This window comes from Aotus nancymaae, unplaced genomic scaffold (assembly GCF_030222135.1).
Source record: "Aotus nancymaae isolate 86718 unplaced genomic scaffold, 86718_ANA_hifiasm-v0.15.2.pri h1tg000040l, whole genome shotgun sequence".
NCBI lineage: Eukaryota > Metazoa > Chordata > Mammalia > Primates > Aotidae > Aotus > Aotus nancymaae.
In genome coordinates, this window is record NW_026988454.1 from 125,674,054 (window position 1) to 125,700,016 (window position 25,963).

Consider the following 25,963-nt stretch of genomic DNA (forward strand, 5'->3'; position numbering starts at 1 on the left):
CTATACCCCAGGTGCTGGGAACTGACCCCAGTCGGCACGTGCCCTAGTCTAACACAAAGATAGGCGTGACTCCATCTTTGTCCCTAGGTGGGTCTCCCTCCATTCCCTCAGGTTTGCTTTTCTGTAGCTCTGTACAAGGTTCGGTGGCTGCATATCCTGACACTTTGATGGTGGGAAGGCTCTCTGCTTTCCGCCATTTCTTGCAGGAGCCACTGAGTTAGATACGATCAAATATTTAATTATAATAATCGTAATATTTATTGAGTACTCACTACATGTCAGTTATTTTTCTAAGATCTTGACATATTAACTCAACTAATCCTTCACCTACTCTAGGAAGGCAGCATTTCTGTTGTCCCCATTATGCAGATGAGGATTTGGGGGCTCAGAAGGGTTACATCATCTGCCCAAATTCAGACCCCTAATAAGTGGCAGGGCTAGGATTTGAACTCAGGCAGCCGGGTTCCTAATTTACCACACTTGACAAATACATTCTGTGTAAAATATCCAGCGTGCCCAGCGTGACTTCCTGGCAGACCACGGCTGCCCAGCCTGGAGCTAGTCATGAGCAAATCCAGCCAGCACAGACCCTGCTCTGGCCTGCCCACAGGCCACATGAGTGGAGACTTGCTTGTTTTCACCATCAACTTAGCAGGCACCTAAATTGCAGGGTGCTTTGTTGATGTAGCACATTGTAAGCTAATCAGATCAATGCAGAAAAAGCAAATTACCTATAATTAGAGACGATTAGTGAAATAGTACGATTATGCCCATATAAAACAATGTCTAATGCAGGGCCCGAGGCCAGGGTAGAACCTGCAGCTTCCCCAGGGATGGCTTGGTCTGGGCTTGCTCCCACTCGTTGGCCCTGGCCCCTGCGTCTCCCCTCACTCCCCCCCTCACTCCCTGCCGTCCTCCCCAGCACCCTTACCCACGGTAGCTGTCAATCCGGTGGCAAAGGAATTCTGGTGCAGCAGGTGCAGAAACGATGTTTTGCCCACGTTGGAGTCTCCCAGGAAGATGACATGGAAGAGGTAATCAGGGTTGGCCTGGGGCCTTCCGGCCATGGGGTCACCCGGGGGTGGGGTCAGCCCAGCCTCCCTGGAGTCCGTTCCTGGATCTTCAAGCATGCTCTCCGCCCTTGGCTCCCTGGAGTGAGGGGGGCCTTGTTCTTCTGTGTGAGTGGTCATGAGTGATGGCCTGGGTTGAGCTTCCTGCCTGGCCACGGTGGGAGGGGTTTGCATGGGTTCCTGGGGTCCTGCCCCAGGCTGAGCCCTCATGGGAGGAGGTGCTGGTTTTCCAGGAGCAGGGGCTTCTTCGTCCGCCTGAGCCTGGGGTGTGGCAGACGGGAGAGAAAGAAGCAGAGAATCTTGATGGGGGTGTTCCGAATGCGCAGTTTCCAGGCCGTGAGCCTCAACTAACCGCTCTGAACCGAGGTCCTGCCTACCTCGGTCCACTTGTTCTCCTTCCTCAGCCCTGGGTTCCTCTTCCAGCCCCTGGCGGGGGAGAGAAGGCAGCTCACCCAGCCCAAGAACCCAGCCATGAGCTTCTCTAAGCCCCTCAGGAAGGTCCTCCTGCACCGCTGGGCCTGCCTGGCCCTGCTCCAGCCTCTCTGTGGGCACCGGACCCACAGATGCCAGGCCCTGGAAGGGCTCAGCTGGCCCCAAGGTAAGGGCTCTGGCCTTCTGGAACCCCAATCGTGGCTCAGAGCCAGTGGCACGCAGGTCCTGCTGGAGGGCCTCTCTTTGCCTGGGTGGCTTGGCTGGGCCCATTCCTTCAAGGACAGTTGTGGGTGAGGGTCCAGGCTGGGTTTCCCACTCAGTCATGGTGGGAGTGGTTTGTGTGGGTTCCTGGGGTCCTGCTCCAGTCCCAGGCTGAGCCTCGCTGGGAGGAGCCCAAGACCCAGGGCCCTTGTCATCTGAGTCTGAGGCCTGGATCTGTTTGCTGGACCCAGCTGGGGCCTGGGGAGGGGGAGCGTTCACTTGGGGAGGGAGCCCATCCTCCAAAGGAATGAGCACTTTGAATGCAGCTGCCACCCGGCTTCCTGACTCCCCAGCTGGGGGTCCCGGGAGACCCCAGAGGAGGCAGCCCTCAGGTCTGGACCCCGGCTCCTGGTTGGGGTCCTGGTCCTGAGTCTCAACAGGCTGCTCTGCACTAACGTCCTGCTCATCTGGGTCCATTCCTTTACTGTCCTTGGCACTGAAAGGCACCCCAGGGGGGGTCCTTGGAACCCTATCTGGATCTGAAGACGGCTCCTGACTAAACAGTAGAGCGTGTGGCTCCGAGATGGAGATCTGCCTGACCACACGGGGTGTCTGGGGGCCTGGAGCAGCTCTTGGGCTCGGGGGTGGACTCCAGCAGAGCTGCAGGGCTCCGTGTGGAGGGCTGCCAAAGCTGCTCAGGAGCCGGTCCCAGTCATCGTTGTCCCCAAACAGCCCAGGCAGGGGGCCCTCCTCAGGGGAGACAGCTTGAGGGTCTGGGGCCTTCTCACCCGCTCCAGGAACACTGAAAAAGAAGCAGGGAAGCAAAGATCAGGAGAGGGACAGGTAGGTGGTGTCACACCCATGCCACCGGCATCCCTCAGCATCCCTTGCTCCCCGCATGGCTAGGCCTCCTCCTGGTCCTTGCTCAGGCAGTCCTTCTCACCTGGCCTGTGCTCCCCACTCCTCCCCTCATCCAATGCTGCCCATGCTCAAGGCCCACATGAGGTCTCACCTCCTCCAAGAAGCCTTCCTTGATCATTCTGGCCCATCCCACTTCTCTGAGCTACAACAAGTAGAGGGAGTGCCTGCTAGGAGTGTGTGTGTGTGTATGTGTGTGTGTGCGCGTGTGTATCTGTGTGTGTGTATGTGTGTACATGTACACACACACACGTGCATGTTTTAATTCCAGCCATGTGGTCTTGAGCACAGGTGTTTCCCTTTTTTGTGCCCCAGTTTCCTCATCTGAGAAATGGGCATGATAGTTCCAGCTTTGCAGAGTGTGGGGCTTAAGGAAAGAGGCTGTGTGTGCACCGTGCATTAGCTAGAGCCTTAGAGAACTCAGAGTTCCCCGCTGGTTCCAGGAAGCCCCTGGAGTCCACCCCAGTCCAGGGAGAGCAGCCACTTGCCTCAGTTTCTCCTCCATCTGCCAGGACACCCGGCCTCTGGCGGTGTCCAGGTGCCCCTTGGTCACCTGCAGCTGCCCCCGCACCTCCTCCAGCCTCCCAGCCAGGTCACGCTTGGCCTCCCGCAGCTGCTGGTTCTCTGAGGCAGCCTCCTGATGTGTGCTCCTGAGGTGGGAGAGCTGGGCCTCCAGCTGCAGGGTGGAGGGTGAGGCAGAGAGAAGCTCAGATGCCCTCAGGGCAGCAAAAAGCCTCCCAAGGCCATTGCGGGACACAGATCCCCACCCCCTGTCCAGGCTCCTGGAGACCCAGCTTGTGGGCGGTTATTCCTCCTTGGCCTAACTAGCTCATTAGTGCCTGCCCAGGAGGGGCACTGGAAATGCTGTGGCGGGGAGGGCAGGGAGACTGTGTGAGAAACATAAACCACCAGGGGCTTCTGATCCAACAGCAAATCACATGACCAGAGAGGGAGCACTGCTTGGCCAGGTGCAGGGAAAGGCAAAACTCTCGCAATGGACTCCGGGACCCTGCACAGTCTCCCTGAAGCCTCCTCACCTCTGCTCGCAACTCTCACCTCCTCTCCTGCGGTTGTCCCCTCTCAGTCTCTTCCAGTCCACAGGTTTGCTTACTGTTCCTTGAACTTCCACAGAGCACGTCTGCTCAGAGCCTTCACACCTGCTGTTCCCTCTGCCTGGATGCCCTTCCCTCACATATCACGCCTCTGCAGTGGCTGCCCTTCCCCCACACGCCACACCTCTTCAGGTCTTCACTCCAATGTCGTCATCTCAGCCAAGCCTTCCTTGACTCTCTTTTCAACTTACTTCGACTACGATTCTAACTCCCCCTACTCTTCTCTCCCGCTTCCCTGTTTTACTTTATTCTCCTTAGCATTGCTCACCATCTCATATGCCATGTGTGTTACTTGTCTCCCTGACGAGATGGCAACTCTGGGGCAGAGGTTTGTGTCGATCATGAACCTCAGAACCTGGAACAGTGCCTGGCACATGGTAGGTGCTGGATAAGTAGTTGTGGGGTGAAGGAATGAATGGTTGGAGGGGAGGGGCTTTACGGCCACAGGGGACAGGACAAAATGGCCTCACATGTAAAGCCCAATCTCTTCTCTTGGCAGGAGGGGCCTGCCTCGATTTCCAAGGAGCAGCTGCAGAGGCACCTGGGAAATCAACCTGGTGACAGGGCCAGCCCAGGCCATGGTGGGAAAGGTTCGGGGATTCTTGTCCCAGGTTGAAGGGCTGCTTGCTGTCCTGGTTACAGCAGAGGGCAATTTTAGCAAGGTCAGTGGTCTTCAAGTTGAGGAAGAAGGAGACAGTGGGGGCAGGGTTTTAGACCCAAACACTCAATCAACCACAGTGCCACCCGGAAGTGACTACAGGCTATAAGACCTGCAGCATCAAGGCAGCAGGTAACCTGACCCTAAGCAGGAAGCTAGATCAGTTTCAGAGATGGAACAACTGATGCATAAACCACCTACTATGTGCCAGGCACTGTCTCAGGCTCTCACATGTAGCACCTCTAATCATCACAGTACCTTCTAAGGCAGGAGTTCTGATTTCCATGTCTCTGATAGGAAACTGAGGCTCATAGATATTAAAAACCTGTTTGGAAGTGGGCTTCCGGGAAACCCTGTCACTCACCTCCCTCTGGCCCTCAGCTAGTCGCTGCACCTCGCGCTCCTTGGCCTCTAGGACATCCTGCATCTGGGAGGTGAGGACCAGACCCCGGGAGTCGCTCTGTGGAATAGGCAGATTCAGCCCTCACCCTGCAGACTCTAAAAGCCAGCCGGACAGGCCAGCCCTTCTTACACTCCACCTCCACCACCTGGGCTTCCTGGGCCAGGGTGTCCCAGCAGGGAGGCTTCTCCAGACAACTCCCCCAGTTCCAGCCTAGACTGTGGCAACAAGGAGACTTGGCAGACATGGGAAGGGGCCCAGGCTCAACACCCCACCCCATCTCTCTGGGAAACACAAGCCGCTCAGGGCAGGGAGAGGGCTCGCTCCAGCAGCCTCCTGCGCCCCACCCTGGCCAGTCACTGGCTCCACTACTTAGCCAGCAGAGGCATCCCGGCCGGCGGGAAGGAGCAGGCTGCCAGCAGGAGCCCACCTCAGCCTGCAGCTGCCGCTTCTCCTGGTGGATCTGCTGCTCCATCTCCTCATAGAGCTGTTGGACCTCTCGGTGGTGGTCAGAGTCTCGCCTGGGAGGAGCAGGAGGTGGGGCCGGGCAGCCCATCAGCCCCTCTGGGAGCTGCTGCTGGCAGGGGCGGTCTGGGCTTGGGTTTGGATCCATCCTATTGCCTGCCTCACTCTGCCAGCAGCCACTGACCCCTGCCACCCTGAGAACAACCCCTGACCCATATGACTTTGACATCAGTCCTGCTGATCCCACCATGCCGACCCCTGTAACCATCACCAGTTCCCCTGGCCCTGTCACATTGTCCCCATCACTCAGTCCCCACCTCCCTCTGTCACCATCCTCCTGCCCCTATAACCCGACTCCAGGGTCACAACATGCATTGCAATCTGCAGGCGCAGGACCCCTGGAGTTGGGCGTCATAGTGGGTCCTGTACCAAGACACACCTGCCATTCCCGCTCCCGCCTTTACCAACTCTGTCCTCCCCCACCAGGTCCCCTGAGCCACTCTTCCTCCAGTGCAGCTCTGCCCTATCAGCTCACAGACCCGGCTGTGGAAGGAGCCGGGGAAATTCAATCAGATTCCACTGGATGTGAAGAGCGCCTCCTTGGAGTCAGACACCTGGCTGGGGTCCCCACTCACTTCCTCAGGGTCAGCTCCAGGGCCTCCTTCTCCGCCTGGGCCTCCTGCAGGCAGCTGGTCATCTTGGCCACAAAGCCCGCCAGGTTGCCTGCCAGCTGGGGCTCCTCCTGCCGCAGCTTCCCCCACAGCTGCCAGATTTCCGTCTGCCTGGGGAGGGGAGGATAGCCAGAGATGGGAGGGGCAGACACGAGGTGGGAAGAGAAGCAAGGGGAGTCCCACTCCTCAGTTTTCACGGCAGTGGCTCTGAGAGACTTTGGCACCTGGGCCAAACCTATTGACACTCTACAAGATACAACTCAAATGCCACCTCCTCCAGGAACGGTTCCCAGATGTACCCTCTCCCTTCTTAAACCCCTGCCACACTTTGTCTCTCTATGACTCCCTAACAGTGGATGGGGGGATTTGGGATCCTCATGGCCCAGGGCTTCCACCTGACCTCTCTCTTCTCCCACTGTGAGGCTGTGTGACCTTCAGCAAGTCCCAAGCCCTCTCTGGGCTCATTTGTAAAATGGGGAGGAGGGGGCTGATACTTGCCACGCAATCACTGGGGAATGAGAGACGCCTGATGAATGTACCAGCTCAGGACCTGCCACATGGTTGGCACCCAATAAAAACTGCTTTCACATGGATCTAATTAAGTCTTGAGGATGGATGCCAGGGGCTGAGCCTAGGCCAAGCTGCCAAGTGAGTAAAAGGCTCCCCACCCCCTTGCCCCGCCAGTCTACACCCTAAGTCCCACCCTGCCTGCCTCACAGCACCTGGCCCCACCCTCTGGGAGCCAAGTGTGAGGAATCGTGTCCTCACAGAACCCCGCAGGTGGGGTGAGCAAACCTGGGCCTGTAGGTGAGGGCGATTCCCTCCATGATTGTAACAGGCCCTGGGGGTCCTAGGAGGGGACACTTCTCCCCTTCTCTTTTTTTTGAGACAGAATCTCGCTCTGTTGCCTAGGGTGGAGTGCAGTGGCACGATCTCGGCTCACTGAAACCTCCACCTCCTGGGTTCAAGCTCCTGCCTCAGCCTCCCGAGTAGCTGGGATTACAGGTACATGCCACCATGCCCGGCTAGTTTTTATATTTTTAGTAGAGATGGGGTTTCACCATGTTCGCCAGGCTGGTCTTGAACTCCTGACTTCAGGTGATCTGCCCACCTCGGCCTCCCAAAGTGCTGGGATTACAGGCGTGAGCCACCGTGCTGGCCTGTGCTCCCCTTCTCTAAACAAAGCCAAACGCCTTACACCCAGAGCCTGAGATGAATGGGAGGAAATGCACTCCTGTCTCCAAACCTGTTCAACCCAGGGCATACACCATGCCTGAAATCCCCCCCAACTCCAGGGAACCTCACTTTGAGTTAAGAAAGGCACCCTCAGGGACTCCCATGCCTAGCTCACAGGCCCAGCTGTAGAAGGAACCAAGGAAATTCAATCAGATTCCACTGGAATTCCCATGGTTTTAAGAATTCAAGTACCCTTGAGAAGCTGAAAGCCCACTTGCTAGTCCTCCTGGAGAGTGACCCTACAGGGCAGGACAGGGCAGGACAGGGCAGGGAGGTGCGGGGGTGGGAAAGACTCCCCGTGAGCAGGCATCCTCTGCACATGGTTTTGATCCCACAACAGCTTTTTAGGCTCACTCTGCAGCCCAGGAAACAGAGGTCAGAAGTGAAGCCAGCCCTGTGGTCACACAGCTAGCCATGGCCAAGCCGGGATTTGCACCTGGCTCTACCCGGCGCCTGACCCCTTGGTGATGTGTCCAGGAGAACCCCCACCGTCAATGGCTGGCAGAGCCTGTCCCTCTGCACATGCTGCCCTGGCCTTACTTGGGAAGTAAGTGTCCAGTCCCCAACTGCTCCATGAAGGCAAGGAATGCCTCCTTCTCCTCATCATCGGCCTCCTCCAGTGCTGGGAAGCTGGTGGTAGCAGATACCCGCTTAGAAGGCAGTGGCTTCCTTCTGCGGAGCCTGTGGGCGCTCTGGCTGGAGCCAAGGATGTTTTCTGTGGGACAGAGGCAGACAGAGGGAAAGAGAGTGGTGTTGGGCCCAGGCGCCTGACCTCCCACCCAGCCCTGCTCCAGCCCTTGGAGAAGTAATTCTACCTGTGCCAGTCACATTTATACAGGGCTACATTCATATATTTCTCATATCAACCTTAAGAGTCTACTTAAGGTCCCCATTTTACAGATGAGTACCTGAGGCCCAGAGACACCAAAAGACTTGCTAGAAATTACACAGCACCTCCATGGCATTGAATGGATTCTTCATGCACTCAATCAAGGGATATTTATTGAACATCTACTAGGACAAAATTAGCCAAAATCCCTAACATGGAGCTGACATTCTAGTGTCAGTTGAAACGAATACTTTTTTTTTTTTTGTAAGCCAATTTGCTAAGTGAGCCAAAGGAAAACTCAGGGTAATTTCCACTGAGAGACTGGGAGGATCGACTCGGATAAGGTGGCTAGGAGTGTCCTAAGGAGGTGACATTGGAACTGAGATGTGAACAAGAAGAAGGAGCAAACCATGTGGACTCCAGAGATGTGTGTTCCTGGCAAAGAGAACAGCACTGCAGGGGCCGTGCGGCAGGAGCTGGGCTAGCAAGGTGGACAGGTCAATGGCACGGAGTGAGTTAAAGAGGCTGGCAGCGTCTGGATGGTGCAGGCCCCAGGAAGGGGGTTCCAGTTTGTCCCACTGAGAAGTCCTCGGCATGGCGGACATGACTCAGTTCGGGAATGAAGATGGCCCCAAGGCTGCGTGGACAGCAGTGCTCCCTCTGCACCCCACCGGCAATTCCTCCTGCCTGGCCCCTGAGTTCTCCTCCCCACTCAAAGCTTCTCTACTGCCAGAACTGGAGCAGCTGCCTCCTGGAGTGGCCCCACCCATAAGTGCAGATTCCTGGCCTCCTTCTCTGCTGGCCTCCAAGGTTTTGGAGACTCAGCTGACCTGAGAACTCTGGGTGGCTTTGTGGACACTGAAGGCTGAGCTGTGTCTTGCAGAGGCTCTGAGAGGACACCACGCCTTCTGTGCCCTGGGCTGGAAGGTCTTCCCAGGGAGAGGATTCAAGAAAGGATTGTGCCCTGCTGGTCCGAAGTCTTGTCACCCCGTCTAGAGAGGCAGGCATTGGTGTGGCCCTGCTCAGTGGGGGCTCAGCACCTGGAAAGCGCCTACCCCTAAATATCACCCTCCGCTGCTCCCTGGCCCATGGAATTCCCTTAACCAAAGCCCCAGTGTAGCTCTCCTCAGGCGGAAACAAATCTGCGGTCTCAAGACCTCTGGCTCAGGAGAAGCCTTTTACTGGGGAGAAGACATGGGAGGAGTCAGAAGGCAAGCCCGGAGGCCTTTCTGAAGGAGGATGCACAGGGGAGGGCCCGGACCACTCTGGCAGCAGGAGATGGGGGGTGAAAGTCCCTGGGAAAAGGGTTGCCTTTCTGATGACCCAGCCTAGCCCCATGCAGGGCACACTGCACAGAGGCCCTCCAAGGACAGGCATACTGAGTCCAGAGCTGAATTCTTCCAGGGACAGGTGTCCCTTCCGCTCCACGTCCACCCAGTCGAAGATCATCTCTGGCTCCTCCTCACCACCCAGGAAGCTGAACTTGGCCACCTGGAAGGAATGGGCAAGTTGAGCAGGTGTTCCCACCAAGGAAGGCTCTGACCCTCCAAAAAAGAGAGGTGTTTGTCTTCAGCCACCCCCACCTCACCTCTCCCCAGTTTCAGAGTCCCCCCCCACCCAATAGCCTGACCCAGGGCCTAAGCTTGATGTTCCCAACCCCATCCAAGGCACTCCTTCCAGCAGAGCCCTGAACTGGCTCCACCCCTTTTCACTTTCTGCATCCAAAATCAAGACGTATCTGCCCTAAGTTCCATGTCTTTAGGAGCTTAATAAAGGACAGCCAATCCTCCCCAGAATGTGGTGATCAGTGTCCAAAAGTTATCTGAGGCCAGGCACGGTGGCTCACGCCTGTAATCCCAGCACTTTGAGAGGCCAAGGCGGGCGGATCACCTGAGGTCAGGAGTTCAAGAACAGCCTGGCCAACATGGTGAAACCCTGTCTCTACTAAAAATACAAAAATCAGCCAGATGTGGTAACAAGCACCTGTAGTCCCAGTTACTCAGGAGACTGAGGCAGGAGAATCATTTGAACCTGGGAGACAGAGGCTGCAGTGAGCTGGGCTCATGCCATTGCACTCCAGCCTGGGTGGCAGAGCAAGACACCATTTCAAAAAAAAAAAAAAAAAAAGCCAATGAACTAAATAAAATCTCCTATAAGAGTTCATTTTCTATATCATGGCCCACAGGTCATGATTTCACCTTTGAAAATTATAACACGTTTCGGACTAAGGTCTATGGAGACGGCCCAGTGGACTCATCCAGCAGAACTAAGTTACCTGCATGGCTGGACAAGTACATATCATGGGCTCTTTGCTCACACACTTTGGCTCTCAGCGGGAATCCCAAGTATAACAGAACTTTGAGTTTACTGATTCTCTGTTTCTCTAGTTACTTTTTTTTTCCTTTTTGTGAATGTCATGTTTTTATTTGGGGCTGCACATGACTGGTAAGTTATTCCCCATCAGTGGCAGCAGTGATGCTCTGGTCTAAACCAGTGATGGTCTTTATGTTCTGTTTGGTGACCTCTGGGGGATGCATAATGGAGACCTAATGCCTGTTGGTTGAAAAATAACGGAAAATCTGGTCTGCTGATCGTTCTGTTGTTGTTGTTGTTGCTTTAATCCCAGCACTTTGGGAGGCCGAGGCCAGCGGATCACTTGAGGTCAGGAATTAGAGACCATCCCGGCCAACATGGTGAAACCCCATCTCTGCTAATAATATAAAAATTATCCTGGCACGGTGGTAGGCACCTGTAATCCCAGCTACTCTGGAGGCTGAAGCAGGGGAATCACTTGAACCCAGGAGGTGAAGGTTGCAGTGAGCCGAGATTGCACCACTGCACTCCAGCCTGGGTGACACAATGAGACTCCATCTCAAAAAAAAAAAAAAAAAGAATTTTATATCCACAGGGAAGGAGAGCAGCTCTTTGAGATCTGAATTGGTGAGTTTTCATGTTGTTGTGTTTACTTTTATTTATTTTTTTTTTTTTTTGAGACAGTCTCACTCTGTCACCCAGGCTGGAGTGCAGTGGCACAATCTCGGCTCACTGCAATCTCCACCTCCCAGGTTCAAGCAGTTCTTCTGCCTTAGCCTCCCAAGTAGCTGGGGTTACAGGTGGACACCATCATGCCTGGCTAATTTTTGCATTTTTAGTAGAGACAGGGTTTCACCATGTTGACCAGTCTGGTCTCAAACTCCTGAACTCAAGTGATCCGCCCACTTGGGCCTTCCAAAGTGCTGGGATTACAGGCATGAGCCACCACACCCAGCCTGCTGCGTTTACTTTTCATCTGTGGCTGGAACTGTAGAAACGAAGCCAGACATTCTCTGTGTGTCTGTGTATCTATACGTCTGTAATAGAAAGGCCTTTAATGCTTTTTTTTTTTTTTTTTTTTTTTTTTTTTTGATACAGTCTCACTGTTTCCCAGGCTGGAGTACAGTGGCACTGTCTCAGCTCACTGCAACCTCCACCTCCTGGGTTCAAGGGATTCTCCTGCTTCTGCCTACCGAGTAGCTGGAATTATAGGCATGTGCCACCATGCCCAAAAGGTCTTTAACTCTTACTGTCAGTGTGAAATACTCTTGTACATCTGGAAGGTATTAATAACTTAGAGTACTATGTCTTTTAAAGGAGTTCTGTGTTGATTAGTTTATAGAGACAAATAAGTGAGTTTATAAATCTAATATTCCTAAAAATAAGAGAAAATAACTGAAATTTGAATGCTTTAAATGTGTTAAACTCAAATCAATTCTTACAGAAATTGCTAGCTCAGAAAATTTTTCAGGAGCCAGGTTTATATAGTTAACACGATGCTTTGAACAAATTAGACTGGTTTAATAATTGTTTTGACAAAACACATGTAATATCGATCTGTCTTCTCTGTGCTTTACGTTAAGTATAATACAAGTATACATTCTGTATTTCTCAAGATCTATATTTGTTTTGTAAAGAAACTAGTGAATCTAGATTTCTTATACTTCTCATTTCAGGTTTCAGATCAAATAAGTCAGCATTATCTTTACATATGTTTAAGATCACAAAACTGTACATTTGTGCCCCATTAAATAGACTAATCATTCAAACAAATAAATGTTGTATCAACAGTAATTATATTTTCTAGGGTGTCACCTTAAATACAGTTTCTAAGATTCTTAGGTAACTTTAAAATTTTGAATTATTATTGAGGTACATTAATTAATAAATAATTTTTGGCTATCTGTATAATTTGTAAGAAAAATTAATGCAGAGACAGTGATTGCTAAACATAATTTTAAGTTGACATATTTTTTACTTCTTATTTTCACATGCTAGAAAGTGGCTATATCTTTGGGTCATGTTAATAAGTGGATTCATTTTTTTCTGCTTTAAAAAGCTGGCTGTGGTGGCTCATGCCTATAATCCTAGCACTTTGGGAGGCCGAGGTGGGTGGATCACCTGAGTTCAGGAGTTTGAGACCAGCCTGGCCAACGTGAAACCCCGTCTCTACTAAAAATACAAGTTATCCGTGCATGGTGGTGCATGCCTGTAGTCCCAGCTACTCTGCTTGGGAGGCTGAGGCAGGAAAATCACTTGGTTCTAGGAGGCAGAGGTTGCAGTAAGCTGAGATCGCGCCACTGCACTCCAGCCTGGGCAACAGAGTGAGACTCCGTCTCAAAAAAAAAAGGAAGTTGTGTAAAAGAAAGCGGAGACTCAGGTATTTGCATGCCCGTATTCATAGCAGCGTTATACACAGTCGCCAAAAGATGCAATCAGTCCAAGTGTTCACTGACACATGAGAGGATAGACAAAACGTGACATATGTACAGTATTGTGGTGAGCAGAGATCACCACTGCTCCAGCCTGGGCGACAGAATGAGACTCCACCTCAAATAAAAAAATTTCATATCCACTGGGAAGGAGAACAGCTCTTTGAAATCTGGTTTGGTGAGTTTTCATGTTGCTGTTTTAAAGACAGAATATTATTCCGTCTTTAAAAAGAAAAACATCTGGACACATGCTACAATACAGGTAAACCTTGAGGACATTCTGCTAAGGGAAATACACCAATCACTAAAAGACAAACTATGATTCCATTTCTATGAGGTAGCTAGAGTAATCAAAGTTGTAGAGACACAAAGTAGAATAGGGAGAGTCAGGGGTTGGGGAGAGGGAAGCATGGGAGTTACCATTCAAATGGGTGCAGAGTTTCAACTTGGCAAGAAGAAAGCAGCTTTGGAGACAGATGGGGAAAATGGCTGTACAACATTGTGAGTGTACTTAATGCCGCTGAATAGTACATTTTAAAATATTTAAAATGATAAATGTTCCGTTTATTTTTGACCGCTTTTTTTTTAAGTTGTGTTAGGGATATGCAAGGCTGTAGAAAGCCTTGGGTTATGTGTATTTGTGAGCTCTGCTTGTCTGCTAACATGCTTGTATAAGACAGTTCTCTGTCTTATTATTTACCCTTAGTTCTTTCAGTGAAAGAGGTTAATTACACTGGTTAAAAGCGCAATTAATACAGGCCGGGCATGGTGGCTCAAGCCTGTAATCCCAGCACTCTAGAAGGCCTAGGCAGGTGGATCACTTGAGGTCAGGAGTTCGAGACCAGCTTGGCCAACATGGCGAAACCCTGTCTGTACTAAAAATAGAAAAAAATCCTCCTGGTGGAGGGCATCTGTAATCCCAGCTACTCGCATGGCTGAGACACAAGAGTTGCTTGAACCCGGAAGGTGGAGGTTGCAGTGAGCTGAGACTGCACCACTGCACTCCAGCCTGGGCGACAGAGCAAGACCCTGTCTCAAAACAATAGCAACAACAACATAAGTTCAATTAACTACAGATGCTTGAGGTTTTACTAGGAGCAGTAGTGACAAACAGAACTTTGTCTACAAGGAAGATGGGATGCAGTGTTGTGTGAAAGTGGTTATTCTAGAACATGAAAAAGGATGAAAAGGCAAAACTTGAATGGCTATAGAATGTTACAAAGAGTTTGCTGAAAGAGAATTTTATCTGCCCTGACTTATAATACCTGAGTCTGAAAATAAGCTGTGCAATGTATTAACATTTTGCCAAATTTGGCCCAGTTTTGGTGGGTTTAAGAATTAATAATAAATAGGCTGGGCGCAGTGGCTCACGCCTGTAATCTCAGCACTCTGGGAGGCCGAGATGGGTGGATCACCTGAGGTCAGGAGTTTGAGACCAGCCTGATGTTATTAGGTAGTGTAATAATAACCACAGCCTTTCAGTCTCGTTACTGGACACATTTCTCCTTTCCTACGCCTCCCTGAAGCTCTGTTATAAGCTGCAGGCCTTATAACAGAGAACCCACACCCAAATGAAGCATAAATAGTTCATGGAACCTGGCACAGTCCTTTTTCCCTAGACCTTGAGTTTGTTCTTGTTTGCTTCACTTGGGTCTTCTTCAACAAAGAAGAACAAACTCAAAGTCTAGAGAAAAATGACGGTGCCAGGTTCTATGAACTATTTATGCTTCACTTGGGTGTAGGCTTCCAAGCTGACACTGGATGACCTGACTGGGCTAGCAGACTGAGGATTCCTACAACTCTTTTGAGTCCAAAAGCAGACAGCTTACCCAAGATCCAGCAGAACACTAATTAATTACATGGCATTGATTGAACAGCTGAAGGAAATCTAGTTACAGCTCTTTGTGGGCAATATTGTTGATATTATTTTTTATTGCTTTACTTTAATAGATCTGCGAGGAAGTTCTTCCTGGTCTTCTTGAGCTGTCTCTAACTCAAGAAGTTTTTTTTTTTAAGACAGAGTCTCACTCTGTCACCCAGGCTGGAGTGTAGTGGTGTGATCTCGGCTCACTGCAACCTCCGCCTCCCAGGTTCAAGCGATTCTCCTGCCTCAGCCTCCCAAGTAGCCAGGATTACAGACAAATGCCACCATGCCTAGCTAATTTTTGTGTTCTTAGTAGAGACGAGATTTCACCATGTTGGCCAGGCTAGTCAGGAACTCCTGACCTCAGGTGATCTGCCTGTCTCAGCCTCCTAAAGTGCTGAGATTATAGCCATGAGCCACTATGCCCTGCCAGATTACACTTTTGTAAACTGAAATTCAACATTTCAAGTGGTATCTGAATCTCATTAACCCCCTTATGATCCAGAAACCAATACTTTTAAGCCTGGGAAACATGGAGCAACCCACAGCCCTGCCTCTATAAAAAATACAAAACCTCAGTCAGGCATGGTGGCACATGCGTGTAGTCCCAGCTACTCAAGAGACTGAGGCCAGAGAATCACTTGAACCCGGGAGGTGGAGGTTGCAATGAGCCAAGATCACATCACTGCACTCCAGCTTAGGTGAGACAGGAAGACCCTGTCTCAAAAATAAAAATATTAAAAAGCCAGGCCCAGTGGCTGATGCTTGTAATCCTAGCACTTTGGGAGGCTGACGGGGGCGGATCAGGAGGTCAAGAGTTTGAGACCAGCCTGGCCAACATGGTGAAACCCCATCTCTACTAAAAGTACGAAAATTAGCTGGGCATGGTGGCGCATGCCTTTAATCCCAGCTACTCAGGAGGCTGAGGCAGGAGAATTGCTTGAACCCGGGAGGCAGAGGTTGCAGTGAGCCGAGATGGCACCATTGCACTCCAGCCTGGGCAACAAGAGAGAAACTCTGTCTCAAAAAACAAAATGAGATAGATGGTCAGACGCGGTGGCTCAACTGTAATCCCAGCACTTTGGGAGGCTGAGGTGGGAGGATCACAAGGTCCAGGAGTACAAGACCAGCCTGACCAACATGGTGAAACCCCGTCTCTATTAAAAATACAAAAATTAGACGGACGTGGTGGCATACACCTGTAATCTCAGCTACTCAGGAGGCTGAGGCAGGAGAATCACTTGAACCTGGAAGGCAGAGGTTGCAGTGAGCCGAGATGGCACCACTGCACTCCAGCCTGGGTGACAGAGCAAGACTTCATCTCAAAAAAAAAAAAAAATTACTTTTACAGACTCTCCTTACTTTCCATGGCAGTATAGTTATTTGCACAGGTTCAACAGAATCTGTCCTCCTTTTTAATGAAGATATAATTGGATAAATCAATTGTGCAATCAAGGCCCTACCTGGACTGTCTTTTGATGGGATGATCCTCATTTAATCAGGTGTGACAAGCCTACTATAAGGAATGCCCAGGGAACCAATCCCTACAAAACCCTGCCAGGAAGCTGGCCTGGAACTACATGGGTTGCTTCCTGGCAGAAGAGGGACCTTAGAAAAATCAGAGACCTCGAGAAGAGAGGCAGTCATTTATATTTACAGGTGATGCAAGTGACGTCTAGTGAAGACAGTAGTTTGGGCTTGGTTTTCTAGCCTTAGGATAGAAGTTGGATTACCAACTTACCATAGTTTGCCCAGGGCTTGCCAATTTTAGCATTCAAAGTCCCACATCCCAGGAACCCCATTAGTCTTTGGAAAACCGGAACAATTGGTCACTCAATAGAACAACAAACTACAGATTTTTAAAAGTCCAGCCAGGCTGGGCGTGGCAGCTCATAGCCGTAATCTCAGCACTTTGGGAAGCTGAGGTGGGAGGATTGCTTGAGGCCAAGAGTTAGACACCAGCTTGAGCAACACAGCAAGACCTCATCTCTATAAAAATTTTAAGAATCAGGCAGGGCGTGGTGGTTCACGCTTGTAATCCCAGCACTTTGGGAGGCCAAGGTAGGTGGATCATGAGGTCGGGAGATCGAGACCAACCTGACTAACACAGTGAAACCCCGTCTCTATTAAAAATATAAAAAATTAGCCAGGCATGGCACACACCTGTAGTCCCAGCTACTCGGGAGGCTGAGGCAGAAGAATCGCTTGAACCTGGAAGGTGGAGGTTGCAGTGAGCCGAGATCGTGCCACTGCACTCCAGCCTGAGTGACAGAGCAAGACTCCATCTCAAAAAAAAAAAAAAAAAAATTAAGAAGTAGCCAGGCGTAGTGGCATGTGCCTTTAGTCCTAGCTACTTAGGAGCCTGAGGCGAGAGGATCGCTTCAGCCCAGGAGTTTGAGGCTGCAGTAAGCTATGATTGTACCACTGCACTCCATCCTGGGTAACAGAGTAAGATCCTATCTCTCAAAAAAAAAAAAAAAAAAAAAAAATACAACCTAAGATTCTGTATGAAAGCTTCTAGACAGAAGCTAAAATGTCTCAATACTGTCTCTATTTGTAGGGGAATTTAAAGAGATTCGTGTTTAATTATATCCTTGTTGCACCTATGGAAATAAGCCAATGTAATGACAGCAGCCTCATACTCCAAGAAAATTTTGGAGATTATCTATGATCACAGAAAAAATACCTGGCTGGCACGGTGGCTCATGCCTGTAATCCCAGCACTTTGGGAGGCCAAGGATCACCCAAGCTCAGGAGTTTGAGATCAACCTGGCCAACCTGGCTAAACCCCGCCCTACTAAAAATACAAAAACTATCCAGGCATGGTAATCCCAGCTACAAGCTACTTGGGAGGCTGAGGCGGAGAATCACTTAAACCTGGGAGGCAAAGGTTGCCATGAGCTGAGATCGCACCACTTGCACTCCAGCCTGAGTGACAGAGCAAGACTCTGCCGAAGAGAAAAAGAAAGAAAGAGAAGGAAGGAAGGAAGGAAGGAAGGAAGGAAGGAAGGAAGGAAGGAAGGAAGGAAGGAAGGAAGGAAGTCTGAAACTTAGAAAATGAGGCAGAAAGGATGCTAGCACGATCCATTGTTTACCTTCCATGGAAAGTCCCAAACTTACTGAGGTTACTTATTAACTTGGAGATTTTTGTCCAGAAGAAATGAAAATCATTTTTTCTAGTAGAACAGATAGCCTGAAAGATTTATGGCCTATTAGACATTAGCCATTTTAAAAATTGAGCTCAGTAATTTTATCTTAATACTTTTCTGTCAAATTGCTTGCTTCTCAAATGCTCTTTGAACCAGTCATAACATTTTACTGGTTCCCTCTTCCCTCATTTGTTTTTTTGTTTGTTTGTTTGTTTTTGCTGGAAGGTTCAAGATCAATTTTTTTTTCTTTTTTGAGATGGAGTCTCACTCTGTTTCCCCAGACTGGAGTGCAGTGGCGTGATCTCAGCTCACTACAACCTCTGCTTCCCCAGGCTCAAGCAATTTTTGTGCTTCAGGCTCCCGAGTAGCTGGGATTACAGACACCCACCACCATGCCCGGCTAATTTTTATATTTTTAGTAGAGACGGGCTTTCACCATGTTGGCCAGGCTGGTCCAGAACTCCTGACCTCAAGTGATCCGCCCATCTTGGCCTCCCAAAGGGCTGGGATTACAGAAATGAGCCACTGTGCCCGGCCAGCCTAAGCCTCTTTATGGGAACACACAACCGTGGCTGATCTCATGTTTCATTGACGCTTACAGTCATTGACATGGTTTGATTTCCAGGACTCTGACTGCTTCCGAAGATAAATGTCCCTGCTCAATGAGACTAAAATTATACCATTTGCAAATTACTTCTTTGGCTTAAAGTCACTGGTTAAAAGATAAATGTTTCTGGAAGAGAGCAACACATAAAGCCTTACCTGTCATTTACACATTCATACCAACAAATCCCTAGCATTTTCTGAGAGCTCTAAATGAGAGAAAGGGACGGGTGGGCATGCCCTGCCTTCCTGTGATGGAGGGTCTCAGGAGCTGCGGAACAGGGATTCAGCGTTCAAATGGGGGCCTTGGGCTCACCGCCAGGTCCTCACGGGTGACAAAGCCCCTCTCCTTGGCACCGCAGTCCTGGAAGAAGGCCTGCAGTTCTGCCGCTGCCTGAGATGACCAGGACTCTGGCTCCGGGGCCACCGCAGCATCTTCGCCGTCGGCTGGCTCCCTCGTCTGCCGCCGCCTGCTGGAGCCCAGCTTCCGGACTTTTCGAGACCCTCTCTGTCCAGTCTCCATGGTGCATTGGCCCTGGGGACAGAGGAGTGAGGGGCACTGGGCTGCTGGACAGTCACACGCTCTCATGACTCAAAACCCTCCCCTGGCTCCCATCACCCGTGGAAGAAAATCCACCATGGCTGCCAAAGCCCGGCCTGATGGTGCCCCGCCGGGTCCTCTGACCTCATGGCCTAGCCACCTCATGGCCTCTCATCCATTCTGCTCAACGCCTTTGCCCTTTCTAAGTTCCCCCTGCCTGGAATGCCCTTCTCCAAGCTACCCACATGCCCTCATTTCTTCAGGCTGCTACTCAACTATCAAAGTCTCCTCTGACCATTAGCGAGTATATCCTTTTCACCCCATGCAGAATTTATCTTGTGTTTTGACCTGGAGGGTGGTTCGCAGGGTTTTCCAGGATCTGAAGAGCCAGAAGCAGCTTCCTGAGCCATCTCTCTCCCTGGCGACTCTTCTGGCTCATTGACTCATCTCAGCTGCATCAAGGACCCCTCCACCGATGCCTCCTCCCCCTCAGTCTCACCTCTCCTCCAGCCTTTTCTCAGCAGCAGCATGTCTCTAGTCCTTCGACACACGCAGCATGGAATCAGTAGCGCCCTGATGTGCTCTTAGGGACCCACATGACATGGCCTCGGTTTCATCAACTCTAGCCCTGTGCCCTTAGGGTCCATGGCAATGCTGTTGAACCAGCCACAGCTCCTGGAATTCCTGACTCCCTCCCACCCTGCTCCCTTTCCCCCAAACTCCACAACTCTCTCACCCCCTTCCCTAGTTAATACCTTTTGCTTCATGGCCTTAGAGGCTGCCTCCTCCAAGAAGCCTTCCCTGAGGTCACTCCTCCATTCAAGCTGGGTTCAGTGGCCCCTTGTCTCAACCTTGCTATGGTTTAAATGTGTTCCTCAAAGTTCATGTGTTGGAAACTTGATCCCAGTGAGGCGGTGTGGAGCTGTGGGGCCTGTTGGGAAGTGTTTGGTTCATGGGGGCACCATCCTCATGAATGGATGAATGCCATTGTTGTAAAAGTGCGTTCCAGCCGGGCGCGATGGCTCACGCCTGTAATCCCAGCACTTTGGGAGGCCGAGGCAGGTGGATCACCTGAGGTCAGGAGTTCGAGAGCAGCCTGGCCAACATGGCGAAACCCTGTCTCTACTAAAAATACAAAAAATTAGCCGGGCATGGTGGCAGGTGCCTGTAATCCCAGCTACTTGGGAGGCTGAGGCAGGAAAATTGCTTGAACTCGGGAGGCGGAGGTTGCAGTGAGCCGAGATCGTGCCATTGCACTCCAGCCTGGGTGACAGAGTGAGATTCTGTCTCAAAAAAATAATAATAATAAAATGAATTCCTTGTAAAAGAATGGACTCGGACCCTCATGGTATCTGTCGTCCTTCTGCCTTCCACCATGGGAAGACGCCACAAGAAGGCCCACGCCAGATGCTGCCTCCTCAGTTCTGAACTTTCTAGCCTCCAGAACTGTGAGGAAATAAATTTCTGTTCTATGTAAACTTCCCATTCTATGGTATCTGCTATAGCAGCACAAAACAGACTAAGGCAGGCCCCAAGCTGCCCGGGCTGAGGATATCACTGTGTATCTAGGTCCGTACTCCCTGTCCCTTAGCACAATTAGGTGCTTAAGAAAGGGGTGTCAAATTCATTATTCATTCATCTGTCACTGAATGTCTTAGTTCAGTCAGTCAATTGATAAGGATGTTGATGGATGGGGATTCATCCAGGTGAGGCCCCTGGGGTGAGGAAAAGAGAGGCTGTGGTCTGGAAGGGATAGTGTCTGAGCCTGCCTTGGGGGAACAAGTCTGGGGCCCATAAAGTTGTGGGATGAGAAGGACTTGATGTCCAGACAGACAGGCCAGCTTCCTGCGGTGATGGGATGTGGGCAGATTCTACAGGAGGCATGTAGGATTTGGAGGCAATAAACAGTGTGTGTGAAGGAATCGAGGCAGAAGAGCCAGGCTCACGCCTAGGAGATGGAGGAGACACATCCCCTGGGAGTTCTCTGTTGAGGCCAAAGCCACAGACAGGCTGAGTGGAGTGTTTAGAGGCCTCTGCTTTAGGCATAATGGGCTCATTCCAGGGCGTCATCCCACGGCCTCTTCTTGGGCAAGGAGAACTGCACAGGCTGCACAGAACTTGGATGAAGCAATTTCTCATCCTGAGGAGGCCCCAAACTTCAAACAGAAGTACACTTTCATTCTCTCTCTCTCTCTCTCTCTCTCTCTCTCCCCCTCCCCTCCCCCACCACTTCAAAGTCTGTTTCAGATGCAGTTTTAAGATCATAAATGTAAAACCGCAGTGGCGTGCTGGAGTCCAGTATTAGGAGCTCTGAGAGCTGACTGTGCACACCTCTTCCTATCTCGGCAGCTTGGAATCAGCCTGGGGGTATTGGCACCATGGGAACCAGCAAATGCTATGAATCAAGTCTCCTGCCCCCACCAAAGAATAGTTACCAGCACACCTCTTCTGAAGACTTGCATCTGCCTTAACCCTTCTATCATGCACTTGAGCAATAAGCATTTATTGAGTATCAACTGAATGCCGGTACAATGCCAAGCAGGCCTGCCACAATCCATGTTTCCTTTAAGCGAATTAGGAAAAGGTACTTCCTGCTGCAGACACAGCCCAGTGCCGGGGCTCATGGTTTGACAAGTGGAATATGGAGTGAATTCCAGTCTCCATGCACCCCCTTGTCTGGGCACCCTTGTGCAGGACACACCCTGCATTCCCCAGCAGAGTCCCCGGTCCTGCAGGTAGAGGTGTGACTTAACTCCTGGTCTCCCCTAGGGGCCCTCACAGCCTCATGCAGGAGACACAAACATAATTACAGTGCAGCACAGAAGGGGCAGCACGCCTGTGTGTCAGGTGCTGGGAGAGCACTGAAAAAGGAGCAACTCACTGATCAGGGCATCAGAGAGGGCTTCCTGGGGGTGGTGACATAGCTCAGCAGTGAGCTCCAGGGCAGGAGAGATTATACTTAACCCTGATGTCCTCATAGTGCCCAGGCTTGCTCTGGATATGTAGTGGGCTCTCAATCCACTTCCTCTGCTGACTCACTGTCCCCTAGAATGTGGAATGTTCTACCAGACAACTGAATAGACTCAAAAAATGTCAGGGCCAGATGCAGTGGCTCATTCCTGTAATCCCAACACTTTGGGAGGCCAAGGTGGGTGGATCACTTGAGGTCAGTAGTTCAAGACTAGCCTGAAACTCTATCTCTATTAAAAACACAAAAAATTAGCCGGGCGTGGTGGTGTGTGCCTGTAGTCCCAGCTGCTAAGGAGGTTGAGGTGGGAGAATCACTTGAGCCCAAGAGGCAGAGGTATCAGTGAGCCAAGATCACACTGCACTCTAGCCTAGGCGACAGTGCGAGACACTGTCTCAAAAGAAAAGGCTTTCTAATAAAAAGCAGGGAGGCATAAAAGCCAAGAATGAGGAAGAAGATTCCCGGGTTAGAATAGGGATGTCCCCATGCTAATCTAACTGGCCTTCACCCTGTATCTCCCACCCCTAATTCACCCCATGGAAACAATGACCAGATAGGCAGCCCTCCTTGAGCCTGGAGGCCCTCCACACCTAGAAAGCCACCATCTGTCTCCATTCCCCATACCCCGAAGAGGGGAGCCCCCTCCTTCCATGGTCCTATGACCCTTCTTCAGTGGCTAATGGGGTTTGGCCTGGCAGTTCCAACCTTGTAGGTTACACTCAGAGAAGACTCCCTGTAGAATAGAAGGGGCTTAATAAATAAAACAACAACAACAAAATAAGCTGGGCATGGTGGCCTGTAATTTCAGTACTTTGGGAGGCTGAAGCGAGAGGATCACTTGAGCCCAGGAGTTCAAGACCAGCCTGGGCAACATAGTGAGGCCCTGTCTCTACAAAATAAAATAAAACTAGCTGGGCGTGGTGGCATGCTTGCAGTCCTACCTACTTGAGAGGCTGAGATGGAAGGATCACTTGAGTACAGGAGGTTAATGCTACAGTGAGCTATGATTCACCACTGCACTCCAGCCTGAGTGACGGAGTGAGACTCTGTCTCAAAAAAATAAAAAAGTGACCAGGCACGCTGGCTCATGCCTATAATCCCGGCACTTTGGGAGGCTGAGGCGGGTGGATCACCTGAGGTCAGGAGTTCGAGACCAGCCTTGCCAACCTGGTGAAACCCTGTCTCTACTAAAAATACAAAAATTAGCCAGGTGTAGTGGTGGGCGCCTGTAATCCCAGCTACTCTGGAGGCTGAGGCAGAAGAATCACTTGAACCCAGGAGGCACAGGTTGCAGTGAGCTGAGATTGTGCCACTGCACTCCAGCCTGGCGACAGAGTAACAATCCATCTCAAAAAAAAAAAAGGTGAATTTTATTTGAGACGCATGAAAGCCAGGTTCCATAGAGGTACAATTGATCCCATTTGACAGATGAGTACACTGAGGGAGGTTCCAAGAGGCAGAGTGGCCTGCCCACGCTGTGATGTCAGAACTACACCAGATTCTGCTCTCCTGGATGGTCATGGGATGGACTTCCCCAAGGCCACGTCCTGGAGAGGTGACTCCGCTCTGGGCAGAAGGCCCCTCTGGGGATGACAAATGCCCAGTGGAGTAGCCCTCGGTGGGACAAGGGCTTTGGGGCAGGGCGGGCGTGGACAGGCTTGGCTCCTGTGGTGACGCCCAGTCGTGGTACTGGGAAACTAGAGCAGTGCCTCGTGTACTTCCGGTGAAAGAGACAACACGGCTGAGGGAGCAAGATAAGATTCCCTGTGCAGAAGCCGCCAAAGCAAAGTCCACTGTGATGTGAGCGTCACATCGCTGCCTGTCGGGCTCCCACAAGGGTCGGAAGTTAGAATCCTGGAAGAAATTCCCTGCAGCCACATCCTAGGACATGTGGGGTTCTTGACATTTCTTTCAGGGAGTTCCTAGCCAAGCTGCACCTCCACAGCCCATTTCCAGCAGTCCCCTGGCATTTTATAAGAAAATAGCACCTTCCAGACACCTCGCCTGCCCCACCTCAGCATCTGCCCTCTCTGCCAGTCAATCCTTCTCTCCCAGGAGGGACACTCAGCCACCCGCTCCGTGCCTGTCAGGTGGCGTGGGGCAGAAAGCAGCAGGTGCCCTCCAGCCATCGCCACCTCAAAATCAGTCACTTAGCACCATCAGGTGAAATCGTGCGTTCACCCCGCACACCTTCACATTCAGATCTCTGACAGCACACCCTAAAACAGTCTGTGCCCCTTCTAGGCCAGGCCCAGCACCTGAGACAGCAAGGACATCCTTCAGTCCATCCACAAATGTACACATGCAAACGTCCACGCACACATGCCCTCCTTGGCCATCACCCTCGCCCTCCACTCCCTCACAGACAGCCTCTCGGTCAGACCCAGCACCTCTCACAGCCATTCCATCATTCCATGCCGCATGTATGAATGCCACTGCTCAGCACACATCCCTCCAAGTCAGCCAGCAGGGCCACCCCTGCCAGCACCCTCTCCTCCACCACATTCCTCTTAGTGCTTCCTCATGCCTCACATCCTTAAGAATGGGGGACCCAGCTGAGCGCAGTGGCTCATGCCTATAATCCCAGCACTTTGGGAGGCCGAGGCGGGTGATCAAGAGATCGAGACCATCCTGGCCAACATGGTGAAACCCCATCTCTACTAAAATACAAAAAATTAGCTGGGTGTGGTAACATGCCTGTAGTCCCAGCTACTAGGGAGGCTGAGGCAGGAGAGTCACTTGAACCCAAGAAGTGGAGGTTGCAGTAATCTGAGATCCTGCCACTATGCTCCAGCCTGCGCAACAGAGTGAGACTCTGTCTCAAAAAAAAAAAACAGTGGGGGACCCCTTCATGGCCAGGACACACACACAGCCCCTCAGCACGACCACCTCTCCCCACATCTCTCACCTAAGAAATCACATAAAGTTTGAAGGCAGACATGAGAGTAAATGAATCCTGCTCCCAGGCATCTCAGGAATCCCCTCCGACTGTGGTATTCTGTTAAGCAGCAGGCACCACAGGCCGCCCACAAGGAAGTGGAAGCCGGAGAAGAAGGGTGTGGGGGACAGCGGCAGATTACAACCTGGCATGGGCCCTGCCTGGGGCCTCTGGGTCTCCATCACTCTTTCACCAAAGGGCGCTCGGAACTGGGTCTGCTCTGCACTCGGCTGGCTTCAATAGCTATAAATAATAGCAATAGTTGCTAATCCCCAATTGTCCAAGCTGGAGGGCCTGAGAGACCACCCAGTGTCTTGTTCCAATCTACTTATCCTCAATCCTCCCTTCCTAATAGAGAAACTGAGGCTCTGAGAAGCCAGGTGACTTGTCCTAGGTCACACGGCCATTTACCGGTAGTGATCTACCCCAGCCTCCGGGCCAAACGCCTTCCTGTCCCCTCCCTTAGCTACGCAGAGAGCTCCAAATGCTGGGGGAAAGAGGGCTCCACCCTTTGCACTCTTGACATAGGAGCTAAATGGGGACCCCAGCTCCCTCCCCCATCCTCATCCTTGCAAAGAAAAAGAAGCATTGCAACCTTTGGATGGCTCCTACCTCTCAAGGCTCCCAGTAGAACACGCAGCCCTGGGCTCCTGGACCTGGTGGTGGGGTGACCACTGCCCTGCAGAGCCCACAAGCTCTGGGACTGTTAACAGTCTTATCTTGCTTAATTGCCCTTTCCGCTCCCCAGCGAGCCAATCTCCTATGCTCATCTACAGGACTTCCTGTGGAAGTGACCACTGGCGGCGCTTTCACAATTTTGCCTGGCACCCCAAGGCACCCTTACCCTTGTTGGTGTCTTGGAAGTAGAGAATGCTGGAGCTGGCAGGGAGGCCCTCCTAAGCAGAGGCTCCAAAGAGTGAAATGGACTGCTCGAGATCACCCAGCCCTTAGTGGCACAGCCAGGACTGGGCCTGAGTCTCTGGTTGCCAGGGCAATGCCTTATCTCAGACAGCAGATTGATGCGCACAGCTGTGACTAAAGCTAAGTGTATGGGATGCACTGGGAGAACCGCCCACCCTGCCTCATTTTAGGCCCTCACTCTCAGACAGTGTCTTTGAGCCCCAGGGGAGGCTTACATCTAAATCATCTTTTAGGGAAAAATC

At 51.3% G+C, this 25,963-nt stretch overlaps 1 protein-coding gene across 5 annotated transcripts in view; it reads right to left on the bottom strand.

The window, feature by feature from the left end:
• RAB44 (RAB44, member RAS oncogene family) overlaps positions 1-25,524 on the bottom strand; it is a 35,538-nt gene extending 10,014 nt beyond the window's left edge. Inside the window, exons 1-10 of one of the 5 annotated variants that reach the window (XM_064361113.1) lie at positions 25,413-25,524; positions 19,650-19,825; positions 18,670-18,888; positions 9,372-9,483; positions 7,704-7,878; positions 5,892-6,038; positions 5,222-5,312; positions 4,756-4,851; positions 3,110-3,297; positions 932-2,505 (exon numbers count right to left, since the gene is read on the bottom strand). In XM_064361113.1, coding sequence (XP_064217183.1) covers positions 932-2,505; positions 3,110-3,297; positions 4,756-4,851; positions 5,222-5,312; positions 5,892-6,038; positions 7,704-7,878; positions 9,372-9,483; positions 18,670-18,888; positions 19,650-19,661 — 2,614 coding nt within the window. In that variant the 5' untranslated portion in view covers positions 19,662-19,825; positions 25,413-25,524. The other 4 variants (XM_064361114.1, XM_012461557.3, XM_064361115.1 and 1 more) reach the window with 4 other exon arrangements.
• Positions 25,525-25,963: the final 439 nt, after the last annotated feature.